Consider the following 22414-nt stretch of genomic DNA (forward strand, 5'->3'; position numbering starts at 1 on the left):
TCAAGGATTGCTGGTTTAGCAACTGCTCCCCCAACTGGAATGGATGTCATCTCCTGACCGAGAGGTTCCAGAGGAAGCTCTACTCTCAGTCCAAATGCTTAGAGGACTAGTCCAGGCTAAAACGGTGAAGTCAATAAATACTTGAAGACTGAGGGACTGATGAAGATTGGAGGATGGCTGAAGCAGGCCAGCTAACATGTGAGGAGGGGGAAATGCAAAAGTTCAAGAAGACAGCTCAGTGAATAAGGGTAGGAAGAGGGGTGACTAGAAGACAGAGAAGAAATTTGAAATACAGATAGACAGTGGTAAATGTCACCGAAGACAAAGGAAGAATATTGTTCATGAAATTTGGAGCAGCGAAAAGCTGCAAAGATGCCATTTGAAACAAATCTTTAAGAAGGGACACTGAGTTGGAAGCTTTGAGGGTACACTGACTTTGAAGAAAAACAAACCTGTTAGACTAGAGACATCACTTTCCAGGGAACTAAGCAAGGAATTTAAAGGAAAGAGAGGAGAAGCTGTAATAGTAGAGACTTCTAGAAGACTAACTGTTAAGGGAAGAAGAAACTAGAAAGACCATGGGGATGTCAGAAGGCGAGAAAGCTACTAAAATAAGGATTCCTGGTGTTTTACTAAATTTTAGACAAAGTTGAAGGATCTTAAGCAAATGGAAAAGAAAATGAAAACCTGTTATAGAAAGTTCTAGCATGGGGAAACATGACATTAGAAATTCAAGTGAAAGTCTAGAAACTAAGATAACATTCTTACTTTCAATGATTGTAATTTTGGATCAGAGGAAAAGTGTAAAAGTTAAGTTTCTAAGATTTTACATCTTCTGTTTTATAATCACAGAACTTCAGCAAAGGAAAACATCTTTAGAAGACATGTTTATTTCTTTTATGTGTGTGGTTCTTTTGACTACATGTATGTCTGTGTGCCACATGCAGACCTGGTGACCGAGGAAGCCAGACAGTTTCCTGAGTGTCATGTAAGGCTGGTGCTTTTCCTGTTCACACCCTTTAAACCACATGCCATTAGTCAATTTAAAAAGGATTCTTCTCAGTTTAACTCAATTCTTTACCAGTGTTCAGTTCTGAAGAAAACATACTTCAAATACCTCTCAAAGTACTTATATTTTTATACTAGAACTGATCCTTATTATCCATGATGTCTCAGGCCAACAAAACCAATTAAAGCCAATTATTTCTAAATATAAATGTCACAGACAGTGACAGATTTCTCTCCAACTTTTGTTCCAGCTTTTTTTTGGGGGGGGGGGCTTTATCACAAGTAATATATATACCATTTAAAATAAAATAAACCTTCTATAAGGTTATGGAATAGGTAGGGTGTTAGTTGAGGGGGGCTGGAACGGAGGGCAGGGAGAGGGAACTGCAATTGACATGTAAAATAATCTTGTTTCTAATTTAAATTAAAAAATGGAGAAAAAAAATGAGCATCCCCTCCAAAGTCATGCATTTGTCATGACTGGTTACTATGTAGTGTGTCAATATTCCTGTTGTTCATTCTACATGTTTAGAAAAACGTGTCAATGTATCTACTAATAAAGTACTTTTGAGTATTTCCACTGCCCTGAAAAAAAATAAACCTTCTATAACAAAATATTAGGAGATGATACTTTGGGTATCAACTTACATTTTCTCCATTTTTATTATTACAGGACCTTTAATTGTTAAGATGTTGTAAAAAGGAAATGTGTATTTTTTGGAATAGGAACACTAAGTAAAAATCTCATTAAAAATTTCCCTATTATTTGTTATATTTATATGAATATTTTGCCTGAATGTATGCGTGCATGCATGTGTTTATGCATGTATGTATGTGTGTATGTACTGCATGCATGTATGTATTGTATGTATGTATTATATGCATGTAGGTATGCATGTATATATTGTATGCATGTATGTATGTGTGTATGTACTGCATGCATGTATGTATTGTATGTATGTGTGTATGTATGTATGCATATATGTATGTGCCTGCTGCCCCCAAGGTAAGAAGAGGGCATCAGATCCCAAGGAAGTGGAGTTAAGTTATGGATGGCTGTGAGTTGCCACAAGGATGCTGGGAACCAAACTCAGGTCCTTTGCAGGAGCAGCAGGTATCCTTAACTGCCGAGCCATGTCTTCATTCCCATGAGAAAAAAATTCATATTTTGCCTCTAAAAATGATGCTGGGGTGAGAGCTTAGTTCCGCCAGCATGAGGGCCTCAGTCTGAGGTCCAGCATCCATGTAAAAAGCCAGGCATGTCTGAGCATGTCTGTAACATTGGCTCTGGAGGGCAGAGACAGGTAGATACAAAACTCTCCTGGGCAAGCAAGCTTGGTAACAGAGGTGAACTTGAGTTCAGTGAGAGCCACTGACTCTGGAGGGCAGTGGTGCAGACAGCAGGGTGGAGAATGACACTTATATCCTGTTCTGGCTCCCAATGCATGCACAATAACACAAGCACTTACCCTACACACCACACACAAAAATAATAAATAAAAAAATAAAAGTAACATTAAAAGCTAACCTTAACATGAAAATATTCTTTGGATGTAAATTTGACCATAAAACTACAAACCGTTGTGTTTGAACAAGAGACATCGTTTAAATGAGCAGAAGTTGAGACAAGTAATATTTCTTGACTGTAAGTATAAAATAAGTGACTACTTGTGAAAAACAGTATGTATTATAATTTAGTCTAAAAACTTTATTACAAATAAAATAGAGCATCTCCATTCTATAATCACTGAAATTTTTCAGAGAATAAGAATGTGCTTTATGTTACATATTTGGCTGAAACCTGATCATTATCTCTGAGTCTCTTATCTATTCAAATCTATCTTCCACACTAATGTGGAGAAATCTGCTAGACTTTCTGAAGGCCAACAAGAAAACAAAACAGAACCCCTCTAAAGCTCATCCTACCTTTTTTCAAGAACAGATATTTACTCCTCATTTATCCTTGCTAAGTGCCTCTTGTGGAAGTTGTCTTATATTTGCCTGAGGACAACTGCACAAAGAGAACGGGCTTGTTGCCTTCAACAGTGCCGAGCAACGAACTGTACGCTCCACATGCAGTTCCCACTGCTCCTCGGGTGCCTGGAGTCAGCTCTACACCAGAGGTGCCAGACCTGTTTTTTTAGTGAGCTCGGCAGCATCACTCTAGAAAGCTGCCAGAAAAAGATAGATCGCTGCCTGTCCTTTTTAGCAGGTGTGGACTCAAGATGGTTCCCTCTGGGTTCAGGATGGCAGCAGAGGGCTAGCCAGTGCTTTCACACAGCATCGTTCTCAGTTCTTTTGTTTGCTTAGAAGGCAAGAGGGCTCAAGGTTAGGAAAAGATAAACAAAAATCAACAGCAACAAAAACCCTCAACAAGAAGGGCATGCTGGGATTGACACATTCAATTCGGCACCACACAGCTTCAAGTGTGGACCTAAAGAATTCACCAGTTCCAGTGTTGTGGAAATTGGAGTCATTTCTAAATATGTGTGCACATGGACAGACGCTTGTATATGATAGGATTTTACATCATGCCAAGGAGCCTCACAGTCCAAACCTTGGAGAAGGAAAATAAGTCAGAGTGGATCTGAGGACAAACCGTCAGGGGAGCCGTCATGTCATCACACAGCATCTAGATAAGACTCAAAACTAAATCCACGAACCCCCTGTCGAAGATGGAATAACTCTTTGTAACAGGCAAGCAACCCTTGCTCACTGCTACAGTTGCATTTTCCTGACCTCCTTGGACTGTGCGCGTAGCTTTATTTTGAGTCAGTTTATATACACCATGCCCACAATTGTCTATTTATTGGCCACTAGGAAAAATATTATCCATTTAAAAGCCCACCATCAAATACCTGATTTAGAATATTTGCTTAGCTACTATTTATGTATCTGGACAATGTTTCAGTCATAATTTCTCAGTGTAAGATTTTTTTCTACCACCATCAATCATGATGATGAAAGGAGACCATCAAAATGTTAGACATTTAGCACTCTTCCCTCTTTTTACATGTGGAGGTCAGAAATAACTTGGGATAACTTGCAGGAGTCGGTTCTCTTCTACCACGAAGGGATCAAACTCAGGTCCTCAGGCCTGGCAGTAGGTGCATTTACTGGTGGGATTTTGCAATTTGTAATAATCTCTTGTGACAGTGTTTCTATTTTTCATTTCATAAGACTATCATCAACCCACAGGCATTATTGAGGTTAAAATATTTCTTAAATAAAAGTTAAAAATATTAGATATTTTGCCTGGTGGTGGTGGCACATGCCTTTAATCCCAGCACTCATGAGGCAGTGGCAGGTATATTGCTGTGAGTTCAAGGCCAGCCTGGTCTACAGAGTGAGTTCCAGGACAGCCAGAGCTACACAGAGAAACACTGTCTCAAAAAACAAAACAAAAAATTATTATATATTGTACATTTATGCTAATTATAATCTTAAGTGGCTAGAAAAGTTAAACACGTCCTGTAGGCATGTAGAGGCTACGCTGTGTCACCCCCAGCAGCAAATCATGCTACCGAGTAAAACATAAAATGTGGAAATCAGAAAAAAAAGCTACATTTTCAACATAAAGGAGTTTGTTAACAAGGCTATGCCAACAAGATAAAAGTAGATAACTAGGAAGTCTAGTCGTTAGGAGAACGATTTCCTGCCAGAGATTAGCCCAGCTCTCCAACAACCAGTCTTGTTCAGTTTAATTATTCCAGTTATAACACTCCAAATTTCTACACAATTCATGGTGACATTTTCCCTATTTGTGGTTAATTTTACCCATTTTCTGCTATTATTCCATTATCTTAAGTCACATTGTGGTCGAAAAGTTGATAATTTTGGATTTAAAAAAAAAATCACTAAGTTGCTTAAGTATTATGTGAACTTAACAAAATTTGATAGTGTGTGTTATAGAAAAGAAGACATAATTTGGGAATATCAGTTTAGGGACATAAAACAAAAATTTTATGAAAATTATGAAGAATTCCAATAATAAAAGAATATGTTTATGTTTTAATAAACAAACATATATGTACACAACAAAAGCCACTTTTTTTTTTTTTTTTTTTTTTTTTTGGTTTTTCGAGACAGGGTTTTTCTGTGTAGCTTTGGAGCCTATCCTGGCACTCACTCTGGAGACCAGGCTGGCCTCGAACTCACAGAGATCCACCTGCCTCTGCCTCCCAAGTGCTGGGATTAAAGGCGTGCGCCCCCAACGCCTAGCAATACAGCTCAATTTTAAGAAAGTACGTATTGGCAAAATTCTCCCCTTTGATTTTTTTTTTCATGATTTTAAAATCATGGAATAGATCAGGAACTCAGAGATACACATAACACACACACACTCAAAGTGTATTTTAAAAACGAATACTTTCATGATGATGCTGCAAGCTAAAGAGGGTGGCCTTTAAAGGTCACAGGGAAGTAGAAATGGCTTGTCAAAAGCCTGTAACAATTATACATTTCAAAGTATACAGCTCATAAGGTAGAGAGTGAACTATTCAGGATTGGATGGTCAGCTCTACAGAGTCCTACACAGACTGGGTGGTCAGCTCCACAGTACGGCACGTGGGGGAAGAGAGGGTGGTCAGCTCCACAGAACCACAAAGAGGTCCTGCTTTTCACAGCCAGGGCATTTGTTTTGAAAAAAAAATCTCTCCTAGTAGTTTGTTGATGAGCCTGATTTAGAGTAATACTACTCCTATTTTATGTCAGAGTACTGAATAACCTCCAAAGGGCCTTTCAGTTGTGGTCTTTGGTTTTCTGTATATAATTAAATATGAGAAAGAAATGATGCTTTAAGAATTTAAGAATGAGTCATAAGCTAAAAGTTTTATGAAATCAGTAATCAGGGAGGGGCAAGCGGAGGGCGGGGAGCGAGACCGTTTAGCGGGTAAAGGTGTTTGCCCTGGCTTCCAATCCTGAGTTTCACCCACGGGTCACACATGGTGGAGAGAACGGCTCCTGCAAGCTGTCCTCCGGCACCCACAGGCTCAGTGTTGCGCCCTACCCATCCTCCATAGACAAGACAAACGTAATAAAATAACTAAGAATCACGACTGCGAGGATTGTAATATCACACCAGTTAAGTGATTGGAGAAGAGCGCACTAAGCTTCATTGAATTCCTCAGGATGTCACCTTTCGCACTCATTGTGTAGGTTCGGGTATGCCTATGCCAAAACCTCATCTTTTGAATATATGGGCGTGGACATTTATTTATTCACCCATTTTTAACAAAAACTCATGAAGGAGCTACATTGAGTCACTCAGAGAAAAACAAGCTACTTCCAGAAAACTGAAAGTTCGGCATCACTGCTCCCCAAAAGAAACATCAGTGAAACACAGGTAGATTTCATTTTTGTAGTGATAACCACTGCACAGGAGGAACTTCAATTCTCCATTTCCCTATCACAGTGGTACAAGAATCTAAATTCAGGAGAATCGTTATCTCAAAATATAAGTGATGTTGCTTGCTTTATCCCTCTCTAACCTAACGTTTAAGTCCAATGTATCAAGATGCATATATCTATCTGTTAACAAACACATACGTGTGTGCAAATATATCATAAATATCAGCATTAGACACAGAACATCCACATATCATATATTTATATGTATGGCTTACAAAATAAATTTTTAACCAGTGAAGTACTCTGTAAATAATAGATGATACTAAGTGATGACTTTGAAGACATAATTGGAAAGTGGGATAACTATATATTATCTTAATGATATAAAAGTATCTCCCTATAGTTCTCATTTATTATTAAGCTGAAAATTTTGCTGAATATTTTATGGTTCAAAAATAAGATATTATTTGTTCTTGTCATGTAATGTATTGAATAAAATAGTTTCATCAAGAAGGTATATTTCAATAAATGGTGATCAAAGCTTAATAATGTTAAAATATTATATGTAGGAGTCATGGACTCATAATTGCCACACAAGAGTGAACTCTGAGTAGTTTTAGAAGCGAGAAACAAAAAAGAAACAGATCACAGTACAATAGAGGGGTGGAGCTGGTATAGACAGCACTTCGGAAAGGTCCTGTTAGGTATTCATTAGATGCAGCTTGGTCTACACACACACACACACACACACACACACACACACACACACACACACGGCAGAAGTGGAATTCTAGAGTGATAAATTTTGGTCTCAGTAACTAGTGGTCCCAAGTCAATATGTTGATATAAGTATGGAAAATACAGAAAGCAGGTCATTTGTCTATTTCATATTTGTGTGCTTGGGCTGTTTTTATTTGAAGTGATTTTCCAAACAGGACAATGAATTACATTTCAAATATGTGAGAAGTCAGCAAAAATGTTCAGTGTTCCTAAGATTTACTGAATTATGTAAACTATTTTTATGAGTCATTCTATTAGTGTCACTATTTGAGAAATAAATCTCATTTTATATTATTTGGATGAATTTTCTGTCGCTGTATTTGTGAGCTGTTATTTGAAGTTTTAATTCCTTTCACAGTTGCACCCATCTGCTTATTTGTATAAACCTTTATGGCTATTTTTAAGTTCTAAAGACTTCTTCTGGATGGTTCTAAATTTTATACCACAATTCTATATTTAAGCACAGCAAGAACAGAATATATTTTCACTTTAAAAATACAAGCTAAACCTAAAAGTATAAAATTAAGGTATGCTATTAAGTTTTAAGCACACCTGCAGAAATAAATTCCAAAATTATTACATGAAATAGTTACATCTGAAGATTAAGAGACACTAATTCAAATGATTTTATTATAGGATATCTCAAAATACACATGAATTTTCCTAGTGTTGACAGCACACACAGTAGTTCCTAAAGTTATCTGATCAAGGTCATTCTCTCTCTCTCTCTCTCTCTCTCTCTCTCTCTCCCTCTCTGTCTCTCTCTCACTTTCTCTCTCTCTCACATACACAACTATCAATTCATGGGATTAACTTTTCTGAGAATACACTTGAATGACGCTGATTTAAAAGAACAAATTTTATGTTTCTAAACATTAATACCCTCTACACTTAACCCGCTGACTGACTTTTTCTAGGTACTTTCTCATATCCATGAAAGGTTAAGAAATATCCAATAGAGGAACCTATGAGTTTGTGCATGAAAAGATGAAAAATAATTGAATAAATGTCCATTTGGGGCCTTATGCTCATGTTGCATCAAAGCTAGAAAAGCTTCTCCAACACGCTCCTCACCTATTCATTCATAAAAGACACAGGCCCATTGGTACCACATCGTGGATGAGGGAAGGGCATTCCATTCCTCCCCAGGAATCCCAGGAAGCTAAAGGTTGCAGGGAGAAGAGGAGTCATGTACCTCAGTGGTGGGGACACTGGCATATGACCCCATACTCCGGAAAATCATCCCTGAGCCATGTTCATGCAGTCAATCCTTAATAAATGGGGCAGGTCAGACAGATAAACAGACAGACAGATAGACAGACAGACAGACAGACAGGACAGGGCCTTGGAGAAGAAGGGATCTGATGGGAGGAGGAAATGGATGAGAGGAAAATGAAGGCCGGGGATTCTTTAATCAAAGAATATTACAGACAAGTATGAAATAATAAAGCTACATGAATAATCTTTTTAATTAATGTTTAGTCCAAAGGTGTTAATAAGTCATGACTTTTCTTGTGAGAAACTTTCCCTGTGGAATCTACTGGCTGGGCATCGTGGCGCATGCCTTTAATCCCAGCGATTTTCGGAGGCAGTAGGAAGCCAGCCAGGGTTACATAGTAACAGCCTGTTTAAAAATACAATCCCTTCATTTCTAGCCTCAGGCTGTGCGCTTTAAAGGTTTTCTATAGACAAGTGAGAGAAACACTGGACTCACCATATCAAAAGATGCGATCTTACTGATATGACAAAGCTGAGGGTTAGGGCAGTAACACCGCCTCAGTGTCTGTCTAGGAATGTCTCCATCCTTTCTTCCTTTCACAGAGCCTGTGCATCCAACCCTGCTTCTGCTTCTGCTTCTAGCTTGTCCTCCAGCTGCCCGTCTTCCCTCTGCTCACCTTCTTAGTCCTCCCTCAGGGGCACTGACTCCTCAGACCACTCAGTCTGAACTCTCACTTCTCTCCAAAACTTGTGACAGGCACTCGAAGCTTTGCCACACCCAGAAAATAGTAGGATGGATAAGTGTCAGTTCTTATATTTAATTTCCTAAACCTTGTGAGCCTAGTTTGTTATGAGCCTAGAAGTTTTTAATAGAAAGAGTGTACAAGTGGAGGCCACTGATTACACTGATGGGGAAAGGGTGAAAACGGGCCTATGATGGGACAGAATCTTGTCACCTGCTCTTGGAGACAAAGAGCCTGTGATTTTTGCATCACGAGAAAAGAAATACATACTAAAGAATGAGAAATGAAAGACATGAGTGAAAATTGGAGGAAGCTAGCCTTTAAAGGCACGTTGGAACTGAAGAAACTATGCTTGAAAAAAGAAGTTTGGACTTTTAATGTCTACATACAGTACTTACCGAAAATATTTCTTCTTTCAGCATTTAAAACTAATATATTATGAACATCATCCTTTCAAAGTGCACGAGTCAGCAGTTTCTTTAACATCAGCAGGGTTGTGCCATCGTCAACACTACCTACCTCAAAATCAACCCCCCAAAGCAAAACCTTGTGATTTCCTTCACTTCACACCTTAGCTGCCATTAATATACTGTTTTAAAAATAAAAATTATTTCATTGTAATGAACCCACAAATAAAAATATCACACAGATACATGAAGTTAGCCACTGTACATCTCAAAGAACTTCTATACAGATAGAACACAGTCTATTTTTATTTCAGTAGATTTGCCTATTCTGGACATTTAACACAAATGTAATAAGTAACATGGCATTTGTCTTTGGCAGTGATTTAAACCTTTACCTATCTGACAATGTTCCACGCATTGTTTATTCAATATTCAGTGAAGACAATTTTTATATCAAGTTTCACAATTTAAGAACTTCATAAAAATTGCTTATGTATCATGCTATCAATATAATGTTTAGATTTATATTTTTAAGAGATAAGAATATTTTTAATGTCCATGAGAGAACAATAGTTTAAGTCATGAAAGCAGAAATGGACATAGGAAAATAGACAAGACTTAAGTGATAATTAAATAGAAAATCAATTAAGACTTGGAGATTGGAAAGAAGCAATTCTGTTCAGTGGAGAAAAGTTAGCAAAGAACAATGCCCAGCTTTTTGGTCTGTGCAAGTTTGAGTAGAGGGGTGTCAAACCCCTAGAGAGTAAAAGAGAGAAGAAGCTATTTATTAGGGCTGCTTGTTTGATGGGTTGGGAGGTAATGGCAAATCTAATTCTACATCCTGAGTTCGGCATTTCCTGTGGTAGATAAGATGACTAAAGCTCTTGGCTGGAAATAAATGTCTAAGAGAAAAGTTTTCTGTAGACTAAGCTCAAATGGATGAGTGTCATTAAGAGACAGCATCTTCAAAAAAGCTTCCACAGCAAATGCAAGACTTCCATAAGCCACTGTTTTGACATTTAACTCCAATTCCGCAATAGAACAGGGAAACAAGAAAATACAAGGGGCCATCCTGTTTCCATATCTGTAGGGAAGATATGAATTCTTACAGAAAGACGATGACAAACTTTTTCTAAAATCTATAAATATTATTAAGAGCCAGCAGCTTTAAAAATCTTTCACGCTAATGCAAGGGTAATTCTAAACAGCTGCCTTAAGGAGCTACGAGCCTCTTGTATTCAAGAGTACAGTGGGTGTCTAGTCAGGTCAGCCATCATAGGAAAGAAATCAAAGCTTTCAGATTGTGAAAGAGGATGTAAAATGATCTTTAAACACAGATGACAAGGTATCTTATACAGACAGTCATAGAAAACTGTAGTATACAAAAATCAATTGTATTTATAGATCCTAGCACTGATTCAAAACAGCACAAAAAACAAAATGTAAAGAGTAATTTTTTAAAAAGTGTCTGAAAATTACACTAAAAATACAAATATAATTGCAAGAAAGTAAAGGAAAAACAAATTGTAAAACAGCTCATGTTTGTGAACTGCAAAATGTAATCTTAAAAATAGCAATAATTCTCCAGGCTGGGAGATGGCTCCGCCCACGGGTGCTTGCTGTATAAGCCCAATGACTTGAGTTTGGTCCCTAGAATGCATGAGGAGGAGGGAAAACCAGCTCCACAGTTTTCCTCTGACATGTACCAGCATACACACGGCAATAATATTTTAAATAATTAAAAATTGTTTGTTTCTAAGTGTCAATAACTTTCAAATTGACTGAACCCAACCTCTATCAAAATTCCAACTGCTTTCTTTTTCAGAAACTCACAAGCTGATTTCAAGATTTATTAGAAAATACAGTATGTCCAAGGAGTAGACAGACAGCATCTTCAACTCCTGAGGTAACCTTGTCAATACAGCCATTCCTGGCCCTACCCTAAATGCACAATTGTAGGGGTGGTGGCCAACCAACTATTTCTATTTCTTTTTTAGTTAAGTGTTATACATGAGTATAAGATAGTGCTAGAATAAGATTCTATATTGTTATAGGCAAAGTGTACTTTCACTGAGAAAGAAAAACTTAAGGAAAACACATGACACATGCCATTGGTGCAACTAAATACAAGGGGATAGTCCACGGTGTCCTCTGAGATGATTTAGCTTGGAAAAGTATTTCCAGAAAACAAACAAAAATAAATTTAATAAGCCAAGTACTAAGTAGCGATGCATACATTCTGAAAACACCTTCCCATCAATAGAAACATATTTAGCTGTTCATTGGTTAAGCTGCTCTTGGCTAAGTGCGGAACCAGTTGCCTCCTGCGTTCCTGACGACAAGGTCCCGTCATCAGAATGACTAATGATGTTTACTTTCCTGTTGCTGTCTACTGTGTGCATCCAGACTATGGACAGAGTGAATCACTGACAAGGTAAAAATACCTCGAAAGCCAAAGCAGGCAGCTGGACAGTACAGAGGGAAGATGAGAACACACGCATTTCAGAGCCCCAATCACAGCTGCGTTTACATGAACTATTGCTGCTGGTCCTGTCTCCCTATTCCTTTTCCTCCTCCTCTTCACTTAGAAAAGAGTTTGGCTCTGTGTTCCAGACTGATCTCAAACCTGTGGCAGCATTGCTGCCTAGACCTCTCAGGTATTGGGAGTGCAGGCATGAGTCACTGTGCCTGCTATAACACTTTCCCGTTAAAAGTGCTGCAAGTCTGCTTCCACATTTTAACTATAACATAAACTAAGATGTAAAATTAGTATCCCATCAGCAATACCTTTGTATAAAAGTTTAAATAACAACTGCTATCCTGCCTCAATAATTCAATAGTGTAAATCTCTCTTATAAAAACCAACTAATCATGAAAACTTGAATCTATAATAATGCTTTCTTCCCAAAAATTCCTGTTGGAAGAGTAATCTTTATCAAAAAGGAAAAGTATATTTGTGCAGCATTTATAGATATAGTACTATTAAAACTTATGAAAAATTTCTTTTTCTGTTTCTTTGTTTTTATTCTTGGAGATAGGGTTTCTCTGTATAGGCCCGGCTGTCCTAGAACTCGATACGTAGAACAGGCTGGCCTTGAACTCACAGAGATCCACTTGCCTCTGCCTCCTAAATGCCGCTATTAAAGGCATGTGCCACCACTGCCTGGCAAGTTTCTACATTTTTAATATTTGTCTTGTGTCCCCAGAATGGAAGAATGGAGATGGTTTAGTCTGGACACAAAGGCATCAATGTGGTAGGGTTTGAAAAAGGAGTCTTTTCGTTGTTTTTCAATGTCTATCCCTTTTCCTGAAGCCTGTGATTTCCAGCAGGAACACTGACTAGGTTTTTGTTTTTTGTTTTGTTGTTTTGCTTTACTAAGAAACCATTTATCCCTCCAGTGTAGAAATGTTTGATTTCATTTCTGTCCCAGTTATCAGCTCAATATATGAGACGTTTTCTAAGCAAATACTGGTTGAACAAATGATTTCACTTTATCTCTCAATAGCTCATCTAGTCCTAATTTCTTTCTTCCCATATCATATAACATAATCAGGAAATGTATATAATATACTCGTACCTTCTACAGTACACCATGTGTAAACAATCACTAAGGGAAAATTGTAGCAGATCTATATACATTTGTGTAAATATAAACACTCAACTATGAATGCTATCATTCATTAAGCAAAATATAAAGACCTTAAATTTAAGGACCATTTTCAAATAATTTTTGGCACCCATTTTCTTCTTAAACATAGAAAATTTACTTTAGTATGACTCACTACAAATGAACAATATAGTGTTGCATTGAAATATGCATCCTGCAGCAAGGTATAATCATTGCAAACATAATAGCAACCATAAAAGCATGTTTTTGTTTGTTTATTAAAGTCATTGTGGTAAGGACTAGAATCTCTATGAATACTCAATAGTGACAATTCTTTTTTTCTTGGTAAAACTTAAATTCAAAATGGAAGAGCTAAAACATCCATGTTTGGGGTGGTGGAGGAGGGAGGGAGGGAGAAGGGAACTGGGATGGTCATGTAATTCAATCTTGTTTGTAATTCAAATATATAAAACATAAAAAAAATCCATGTTTTACTGTAGAATAAGACAGTTTCCAACAATGTTGTATAAGAATTTAAGTTACGTTTAGCTTTTAAACAATCTATGATTGTAATATCAAGTAAAAAAACACAAAGTTGCTAATAATAACCATACATATTTTCCCTCAGAATAAGGATGGTTAGATTGATCTTAAGAAATGAAAGCAAACTCAAGAATTTGTGTTGCCATAATGAATGGGCAACACCATTTCCTTATGAGCAATTGTAGTAGTTACTTCATGCCACCCGAAGAAACCTAAGTTTCCTAGAGACATCAGCCTGGCCCTTAAAATGGACAGGTCCACAAGCACCCACAGGAAGTAGAGTACAAGATAACCATCTCGCTAGGAATACTCATCTCCCTTTCCCTCATACCATAAAGGGTCTTTTTGTCCTGAAGAAAATGGCTGTAGCAGCATTTAAAAGTGGCGAGCTTACGTCATACACTTTGGAGCTTCTGCCCTCCGAGCCAGGTAGACCAGTAAGAAACCGGCTCGGGGCAAACCTCAGTGGCTCGTGTCTTCTCTGTACAGCACAGGGAAAACACATGAGATTCACAGCTGGCTATGCTCTTGGGAAGAAGTAGACTATCTTTCACAAAGTTCTCCTCTATGAATTAGTTGTGACATGATCAGAATTTCCACAGATCAGGAAGTGGTTGTTTTATGTTAACTCGATGTAGTCATTCATCAGCTTAGATATATAACAAAGCAGGCTTGAAATTCCTGGTTCAGACTCAAATCACAAAGCGTGCTTTACTAAAGATGCGTTCAAGGTTTACTGCATGCTATAAAGACCCTAACAGATACAACTGGAAGAGGGAAGGAGGTTCTCACAACTGAATGTATGCTAAGTGGGAAACTGTCCCAAAGGTCTGCTCTTCATTTTGGGAAAAGCACAATATGAAATGGGGTTTTGATATGATAATTTAAGTTTGACACATAAACAGGTTTTGCTTCTCAAGTAAAATTTGTGTAATATAAAAATCAAATTCTGCTACAAAACTTCATTGCTTCAAAATGACATTACTTGCAATTCTCATACTCAGATAGCTATAATTAAAGCAAACACTTCATCTTGAGATGGGCTGCCTGCCCCCACTCTGCCGACTCCACCGAGCCCGGTACACACCAGGAGACTCTGTGGCTTCTCTTCTGGGGGTGGCAATTGCTCTGATGTTTTACCACTGTCTCTTCCCATGTCATCTTCCTGCTCTTGCAGTCTCTCCAACTGGGAGCATGTAAGAGGAGCACTGTCTAATATGTCTGTCCTCCAGACAGACCAGGGGAGCTACTGTTTCCTTTCAGAGACTCATGGACCAGGCAGAGTGGAGCATGCCTGGAGTCTAAGGCAGGAAGAATATGAGCTTGAGACTACCCTGGGCTAACCATAGCAAGTCCAGGTCCAGCTTGGGCTAAGAGAGAGATGCTGTTTCAAACAACAAAACCAGGAAGAATAACAAATATCAGAATAAGAGACCACCGTCCCACTCACTAACTCTTCTCAGGCCACAAACTGCACTAGAAAATCCCAAGTCTCAAGGCAGATAGAGACTTAACAAGCTTTTTCCATTTTTTGAAGTTTTTTTTTTTCTGCTAAGCAATCTTTTTTTTTTTTTTTGTAAATTATGTTAAAAACGAAGGTCCCTTTAGAATCTCATTTTAAGGCATTGCCTTCTTTTCCCCCAAATGGTCTCCACCCCTGTTGAAGGGATTTATTTGCATGGCCCCCTCTCGCTCATTCTTAGGGGGGACCTAGGGAAAATGTACTGTGAATTCAAGCTAACAACGCAGATTAAAATCAAACTTGAATTAGTTGGTAAACTCTCAGATCTAGAGTTTATATAAACCAAAGACTTCTGCAAAACAACCTGATGGTAATTTCCAGTTCAATAAAATAATGGGTTGTGTTAGAAGGAAACACACACAGCACAACAAAATAAGATGAGGTGACTTTGAACACGAGATGATACTCAAGACGAGGAAAGAAGCCATACTACTGAAGGGAAGGGCCTACACAGTCAAGCGGGCTTTACCTGTCATCGTCGTCGTCTTGGGAGAGACTCTTCTGCAAGTGCTCTTTTCTCCATGGTTCTCTCTCTCCCCCTGGCTCTGGGGCATCTTGTGCTTTCCCCTCCTCTCCTGGTTCTCTGAGTCTCTCCTCATCGCACGTTTCTGTAATCTCCTTCCCTCTCCCGTCTTCACTAGTCATTTCCTCCTTTACCTTCTGCTCCTCCTGAACTGTCTCTTCCGGCTTAGCCCCTTCTTGCCCTCCCTCTCCTACTCCCCGTGTCCTTTGAGTGAAACACAAATGGAAGGCATGCAAAGAAACACAAAAGAGAAAAGAAAAGTCAGGAAAAAATGCAAGGGGAATGAAACAGAGAGACAGTGAAAAACAAGCCCAACTTAGGTGAAACTCAAATGGTTTAGATGGAGAACGCATTTTCTCACTGCATGCCAGAGATGCCTATGATAGTTTTAAAGTTGTATCTTTAGTTACAAAATGACATGGGAAGCAGGCTGGGTTTGCAGTTTCTCCGTTACACAGAGCTCCAGTATCCACAAAGCAAAAAAGACAAGAGGAAACCGAAAGCAAAACTGACGTCTACTAAATTTTCTTGAGGTAGTCAAGAGTGTTTCCATGTCTTTATAATACTTTCAAGAGGGTAGGAAAGTCCCCTATTAAAAAAACTAATGGGTTTTTTTTAACTAATGAAATATATTCAACCATGAAACTCTCCTCCCCCAGATAACTGTTTTTCAAAATCATCAGAATGTTAAATTCACACCTTCAGTTAATTGTCATTTCAATTTAATAATGATCTGACCACGTTGGTTTAGTTTTTTAAAGTTACAAGCATAAAGGTATTCTTATCTCAAGTAATTTGGTACACAAAACTGTCACCAGTTCCATAAGAATTGACCAAGATAAGAGAAAATGACATACACAGAATATTGCTTTCACAATATATACCAATATTATAGAAAAATATTTCATGTTTGTGCAAAGGAAGATCCCTGTGGGATCCGCGCCAGGGGTTCCTGGCCAAGCGCCCTTACCTGATTTTTCTGTCTCCTCGAGGCCGCTCTGACTGGACGGACATGTAGCTCGTGCTGCTGAAACGAGAGGTACTACTAGTCCTTGAAAGCGCGGATGCGTCACTTACATCACTGTCCGAGGATTTAGTGGAGACAGTGTCTGCCCCTCTATGTGGCTCCCATCCTGATCGATACTGTTGACACAGATGGACAAACACGCAGAGGCTGTCAGTGTCACCACGTAAAGCCATTATTAGCTTGCACTTTAATTGTCCTCCGAGGGTACCGCAATACCCAACTCAGTTTGCATATAAAACAAAAGTGAACGGTAATTATCCTAAAACAAAAATTAAATTGAAAATAAAATGAAACCTTTGTTTTTAGCCAAGTAATTGCAGCGTTTTGGCCACACCCCAATGAGGGCCATTAAAGGTTTTAAAACCAGCAATGGCCTTAGGGGAAGAACATTGAGCTAAAATCTGGGAAATAAACGTTTGTCTTAACTTCAGGAAGCACACCTCTGAAATTTCTGATTAAAGTTTGCAAGAAAACACAATCTGGTCAAGTTGCCTCTGCAGCTACGCAGACGGATTCTAGTAGCCATCAACATTCTCTGTAATCCACTGTGCATCCCTGAAAACCTAAAGGCGATACAAAATCTAATTAATGAAAACCTGAGCGGTTTTAGAAAAGCCAAGAGAAAGGAGAAGTTTAATTTCTGAGCAGTTGCAGGAGTTTTGACGAATCCTAGAAATATTAGAGAAAGTCATTATTATTTACAATAGCTCAATCTTCCTGGAATTGAAATAATTAGATAGTTAAGTGGCACAGTCAGGGTTCAAGGGATTCTTGTGCTCAAATATTCTGGTAAATTGAAAAGCAACATAAATATTTTATGTTAATGACCTATTCTCATAAAATACATTCAATGTTAAAACTAATGGACACAATTTAATTTTATTACTGACAACAAAAGATCAGTTGCCAACAGTCCTCAAGCTGAAATTTAAAAGGAAGGAGAGAGAGAGAGAGAGAGAGAGAGAGAGAGAGAGAGAGAGAGAGAGAGAGAGAGAGAGAGATGGAGCCTGGAAACCTGGAGCAAGGGAGACTCTCACAAGCTGAGTAAACTTGAACAAATTACTTCATCTTTAATATTCTCATTGTAAGATGACAAGAATAATCATATCCTTCTTGCATGGTTGGTTTGAAAATTAGAAACAATATGTGTTTTGTTACATTGTGTTTAGTATAATGTAAGTAAGTGAAGCATTATTACTGGGTTATTAATAGCTGCATTCTTCCTTACCTGCTAATAGAGCTTCCTGTATGCTCACTATACACTTTATGCTACAACACTCCTATTTTTAAGAATTATTATTAGTCTATCTTTGAGAACTTTCTAAATATAGGTGCAGGCAACTTTGGAAAGCTTTTGGAAAATAGGTATTTTATGTAAACCACTAGCTGTGATTTGAAGACTTGTTACTTCATAAAAAAAAATCTGTCAGAAATAGTGGTTCAGCATAAATATTTGATAGATAGAAACATTTTGGCCAATACAATTGAATGGCAAGTGGCCATAAATTAAACTCTTAGATCCAAATGACTTGTTTTGTTTCTTCTGGACTTTGCAATTTCTAGCTATCCACATTTGTATTAAAAACTGACTCTTCAAATGTAAAATAAAGGAATTGTTTCTAAGATGGCATAAAACATTGATAATCAAATTCATTAATCTAAAAATCCATAAAGTAGGTGGCAACTGACTTTTTTTAGTTCACCTCACTTTTCAACTTTAATTATTTAAAACATAATTAAATTATTCGAAACATGGAAGCTCCTTTCCCCAGGAAATGTCTATATAAAGGGAATGATGGTATTTATTAGTGAGAATATCACTATTTACTTTTAGTTCAATTATTCGGTACAAATTTAGCTCATGATATTTTTTTCAAATAAATTCATCTAAAAGAACCAATTTACTTAACTTACTTTATTATATTATTTTAATAGGTAGATTCAAGATTTCTATTATGTATCCATCTGTGCATCTAAATAAAATATGTATGAACACTTGTAATAGACTATATATTTTCTACAAATTTATTTAAAGTACATTGACCTCAAGCTGAGACATATATAGAAATCTTTAATTTTACTCATGTATCTTTTAATATTTTAATTACAAGATATGTTTTAATTGTTCAGTAGATATTGAACTGAATCGGGGGGACTTAATTTTTCTCATTTTCATAATTTATAAAAAAGAGCGACTACCTGCTACCATTTATTTTGAGACATTTCATAATTAGACAGGAAAGCAGTCTGGCATTATATTCTTATTTGCTTTTTCTCATGAGAGCATCATATCTGAATTCTAATGAAAAATGAAAGCTTTAACTGTAGAAGGAAGTAGAGGCAATAGCAGTCATTAAGCATCAAGTTTCTTGAGTGAGACTGAATCACTGGTCTGAATTCTAGCCATATAATTTACTATGTTTACTTTCTTGGACCAGTTACTTTTATGAGTGTCTCAGTTATCAACTGTTAAAAGCATGGAAAACAACAAAGCTTTTCTCTTAGGCTTGCTGCAAGGGTTAACAGACCCACGCCTGTGTTTAGCACTATATTTGACACATAGCAAGAGTTTAAACAGCAAATGAGTCTATGTTTTTAAATCTTATATTTGGAAACAAATGACTCAAAGGCAGGACAATGCCTTCCTCAATTTTGTGTTTCTCTTAGCATATTCAAAAAAAAATTAAATAGGATACTCAGTAGTCTCCTAGAACATGGCTGATGGTAAAGTGCTGTGCCTGAGCACCATCACGTGAAAAGCAGTTAAATAGTATAGCTTGAGTCAAGGGCAGAAAAGAGCTAAAAGCTGTAACTTGATGGTGTAGGTATCTGCTCAAGACTGTAGCAATCTGTCTTCCATAGGGTTACATTTGCATCTTCAACCACAAATCAAGGATGAGAAACTTAAAAAGTGACGACAAGAAAATCATTTAAAATTACATTATTCGTGTGTGCGCGTGCGTGTGTGTGTGTGTGTGTGTGTGTGTGTGTGTGTGTGTGTGTGTGTGTGTTAATAGTGCCAGAAAGCAGACTGCGGGAAAGAGGTCATCAACAGTCTTTCCTAGCTATGCTCCCTATGAACTATGATAATGACCTACTGGACGAGTTATGACCTCTGATGCAACCACGCATGACTGTTATGACAGTCAACCTATTGTTTTCTGACTGGATTTGAGGCTCACTCTGCAGGAGGGAAGGAATGCCTGGCACTGAAAATCTGGGCAAGTGCTGGTTGGTGGCTGTGGAGATCATGGGTCCTGGTTGGGAACCCTACTACTTTTTGCTAAATGGAAATGGTGCTCATTTATGTCTAGATATCAGTGCTGCTCTCAGCCTGGCAATGGGCAGAAGTTAATGCAGAGACTCATAACTGGTCAAAGTACTTAGAATAAGTGTTGGTGACATCTCGACCCTGACTGGGACATTTATATCACCTCATCAAGGCTCATGGAAGATGGGATGGAAGTATAAGAGACAGAGGACACGAAGATAGATGTGCGTGAGAAGATACCTTCTCAGCACGACGTAACCATTTTACTCTCTCCTCACTTCAGCGGAGTTTACCTGCACAAGACCTAGACAAAGTCTCTCTCATCCTGCGTGGGTGAGTGGACCACGAGGCTCCACTCATTCATGGGGACTCATAGCAGTCCATGGCTGCTGGAGGGACAGGGTGAAATTTTCTGCAGTTAGAGTAACAACTGCTAAGTTGCGCAGCCCCAGTGAATAACATTCTGGTCATGCTCACGCAAGCCCCTCACACAAAAAGGAAGACATGAGAACAAGTGGGGAGGGGATTGGAAAGAGGGATTTCATTTGGAAAGGGAGAGTGTTGGAAGGAGAAAATGACTAAGATTCATTGTGAATTAGAGAGGGCAGTGGAGGATGAAAATGGCTAAAATTAATTGTGTACATGTACGAAGCTACCAAAGAATAAAACAATGAAAAATAAAAGTCCTTTAACAGAAAAGGGAAGAGTATAGTTTAAGTATACTTAGAATAAAACATAATCATATGTACAATTCAATCTCTCCTATAAGGTATGACCTGACACTATAAATCACATTGAAAATGGTTAATATGTTTTTAATTCAAAGCACAATAAGCAAAAATTATAAACCTCAACAGTGATATACAAGTAGTTCAATTATTATTATACTCAAAAAATGAGGTATGGGTGTGAATAAGTCAACTGGTTTATTTAGGAAATAGTTGGTGTTGTCTTTGCACTATCCATCAAATAAGGTTTTAAATAGGGTCAGGCAGGATATAGTTGGCATATTCACAAGGCGTGCTCATTATTCAATTTAGTGAAGCAAAAACAGAAGGTTCGAAATCTTAGCTGAAAACTACCCTACTTGGACATCACTAAAGTCTCGGACAAGGCTTTCCTGGCAATATTTTGATGTTTCATATGTTAATGTCAGGAAAATCATGAACTGCAGAAATTTACAGGAAATTATCATTGTTCAGGGTGTTCCAGACTCTCGGGAGTTCCTAAGTGGCCTGGAAAAGTCAATGTTCTTCCCATGTATCTAAAATTAGTGGAAAGTAACAGTGTATCTGAAGAGCCTGATTGAAAAGCCAGAAATCATTAAAATTTTAAGATACAGTTGATAAAAAATTGAATTTTAAAAATGAAAGTTCCATATTCTTCAGTGTCCTCATTTGAAGGTTTTGGGCAATTTCCCAGACAGTTATCCTCCTCCCCACCAACAGCATTGCATCAACTTTGTCCATTCCAATCTTCCTACATGAATTTCTCAGACAAAGAATTATGAGTTTCCTCAAACACTGGTTGGCTTCAATTTAATAGATCTTACTAACCCTGCAACTTGTAGTACAAAATGCTAGTCTAAGGAATTATTACAAATGCTGGGCAGAAAACCGTATCATCATTAACAACAAAGCAAGTTTATGTGTCAATCAAGTAGTACTTGGGAGACCCTTTAAGTCTCATGTAGGGAGTGTGGTGGTTTGAATGAGAATGACTGCTGGAAGCCCACATGTTTGAATGCTTGGTCCCTAGTTGGTGGAAATGTTTGGCAAGTATTAGGAGGTGGAGGCTTGTTCGAAGAGATGACCCTGGGGGTTGGACTGAGGTTTCAAAAGCCCAGGATGTTCCTAGTTAGCTCTCTCCGGACTCATGCTTGTGGATCAAGGCGGAAGCCCTCAGCTGCTGCTCAAGCACCATGCGGGTCGTGGACTCACCTTCTGAACTGTAAGCCCCAAATAAAGTCTTCAGTAAAGTGCCTTGATCATGGTGTCTTACGACAGAAAGAGAAAAGTAACTACAACATGGAGGGAAATAATGAATAGACCTAAAGGTCAGGGGGAAATGAGGTTTAACAACCTTTGGAAGTGTGTGGGAGGTGGGAGGTACGGCCAAGACTCTACTGCTGAATGCCCATCCAACTCGCTTCCTCCTCCCTCCTTTTTCACTTACATGATCCAGCCTAAAGACAAGAGCAGAGCAAAGCTTCACTTTCTAGGGTCCCTCGAATCTAGGGTGAGAATTATACTAGTTTGACCACTAATACATGAACAGGTGTCAAGAGGATGGGGCCAGGAGAAAGCCATTGCCTCCCTGATTGTAATGGGCCAACTCTGCTGGTGTTGGGAGCCAAAGATCTCACGGCTTGGCCTGAGATCCCAGGCCACATAGTTGTATATTGACCTTTACATA

The 22414-nt window shown here is 38.1% G+C and overlaps 1 protein-coding gene across 24 annotated transcripts in view; it reads right to left on the reverse strand.

The window, feature by feature from the left end:
• Positions 1-22414, reverse strand: part of LOC100752044 (regulating synaptic membrane exocytosis protein 2) — a 390889-nt gene that overhangs the window by 68430 nt on the left and 300045 nt on the right. For 12 of the 24 annotated variants that reach the window (XM_035449578.1, XM_035449580.1, XM_035449584.1 and 9 more), the window contains 2 exons: positions 16672-16844; positions 15648-15905 (listed from right to left, as the gene is read on the reverse strand). The exons of 6 other annotated variants lie outside the window; for them this stretch is intronic. In XM_035449578.1, coding sequence (XP_035305469.1) covers positions 15648-15905; positions 16672-16844 — 431 coding nt within the window. The remainder of the gene's footprint in view (positions 1-15647; positions 15906-16671; positions 16845-22414) is intronic. 6 more of the 24 variants (XM_035449593.1, XM_035449596.1, XM_035449586.1 and 3 more) reach the window with 1 other exon arrangement.

Source organism: Cricetulus griseus, chromosome 10, assembly GCF_003668045.3.
Source record: "Cricetulus griseus strain 17A/GY chromosome 10, alternate assembly CriGri-PICRH-1.0, whole genome shotgun sequence".
NCBI classification, from domain to species: Eukaryota; Metazoa; Chordata; class Mammalia; order Rodentia; family Cricetidae; genus Cricetulus; species Cricetulus griseus.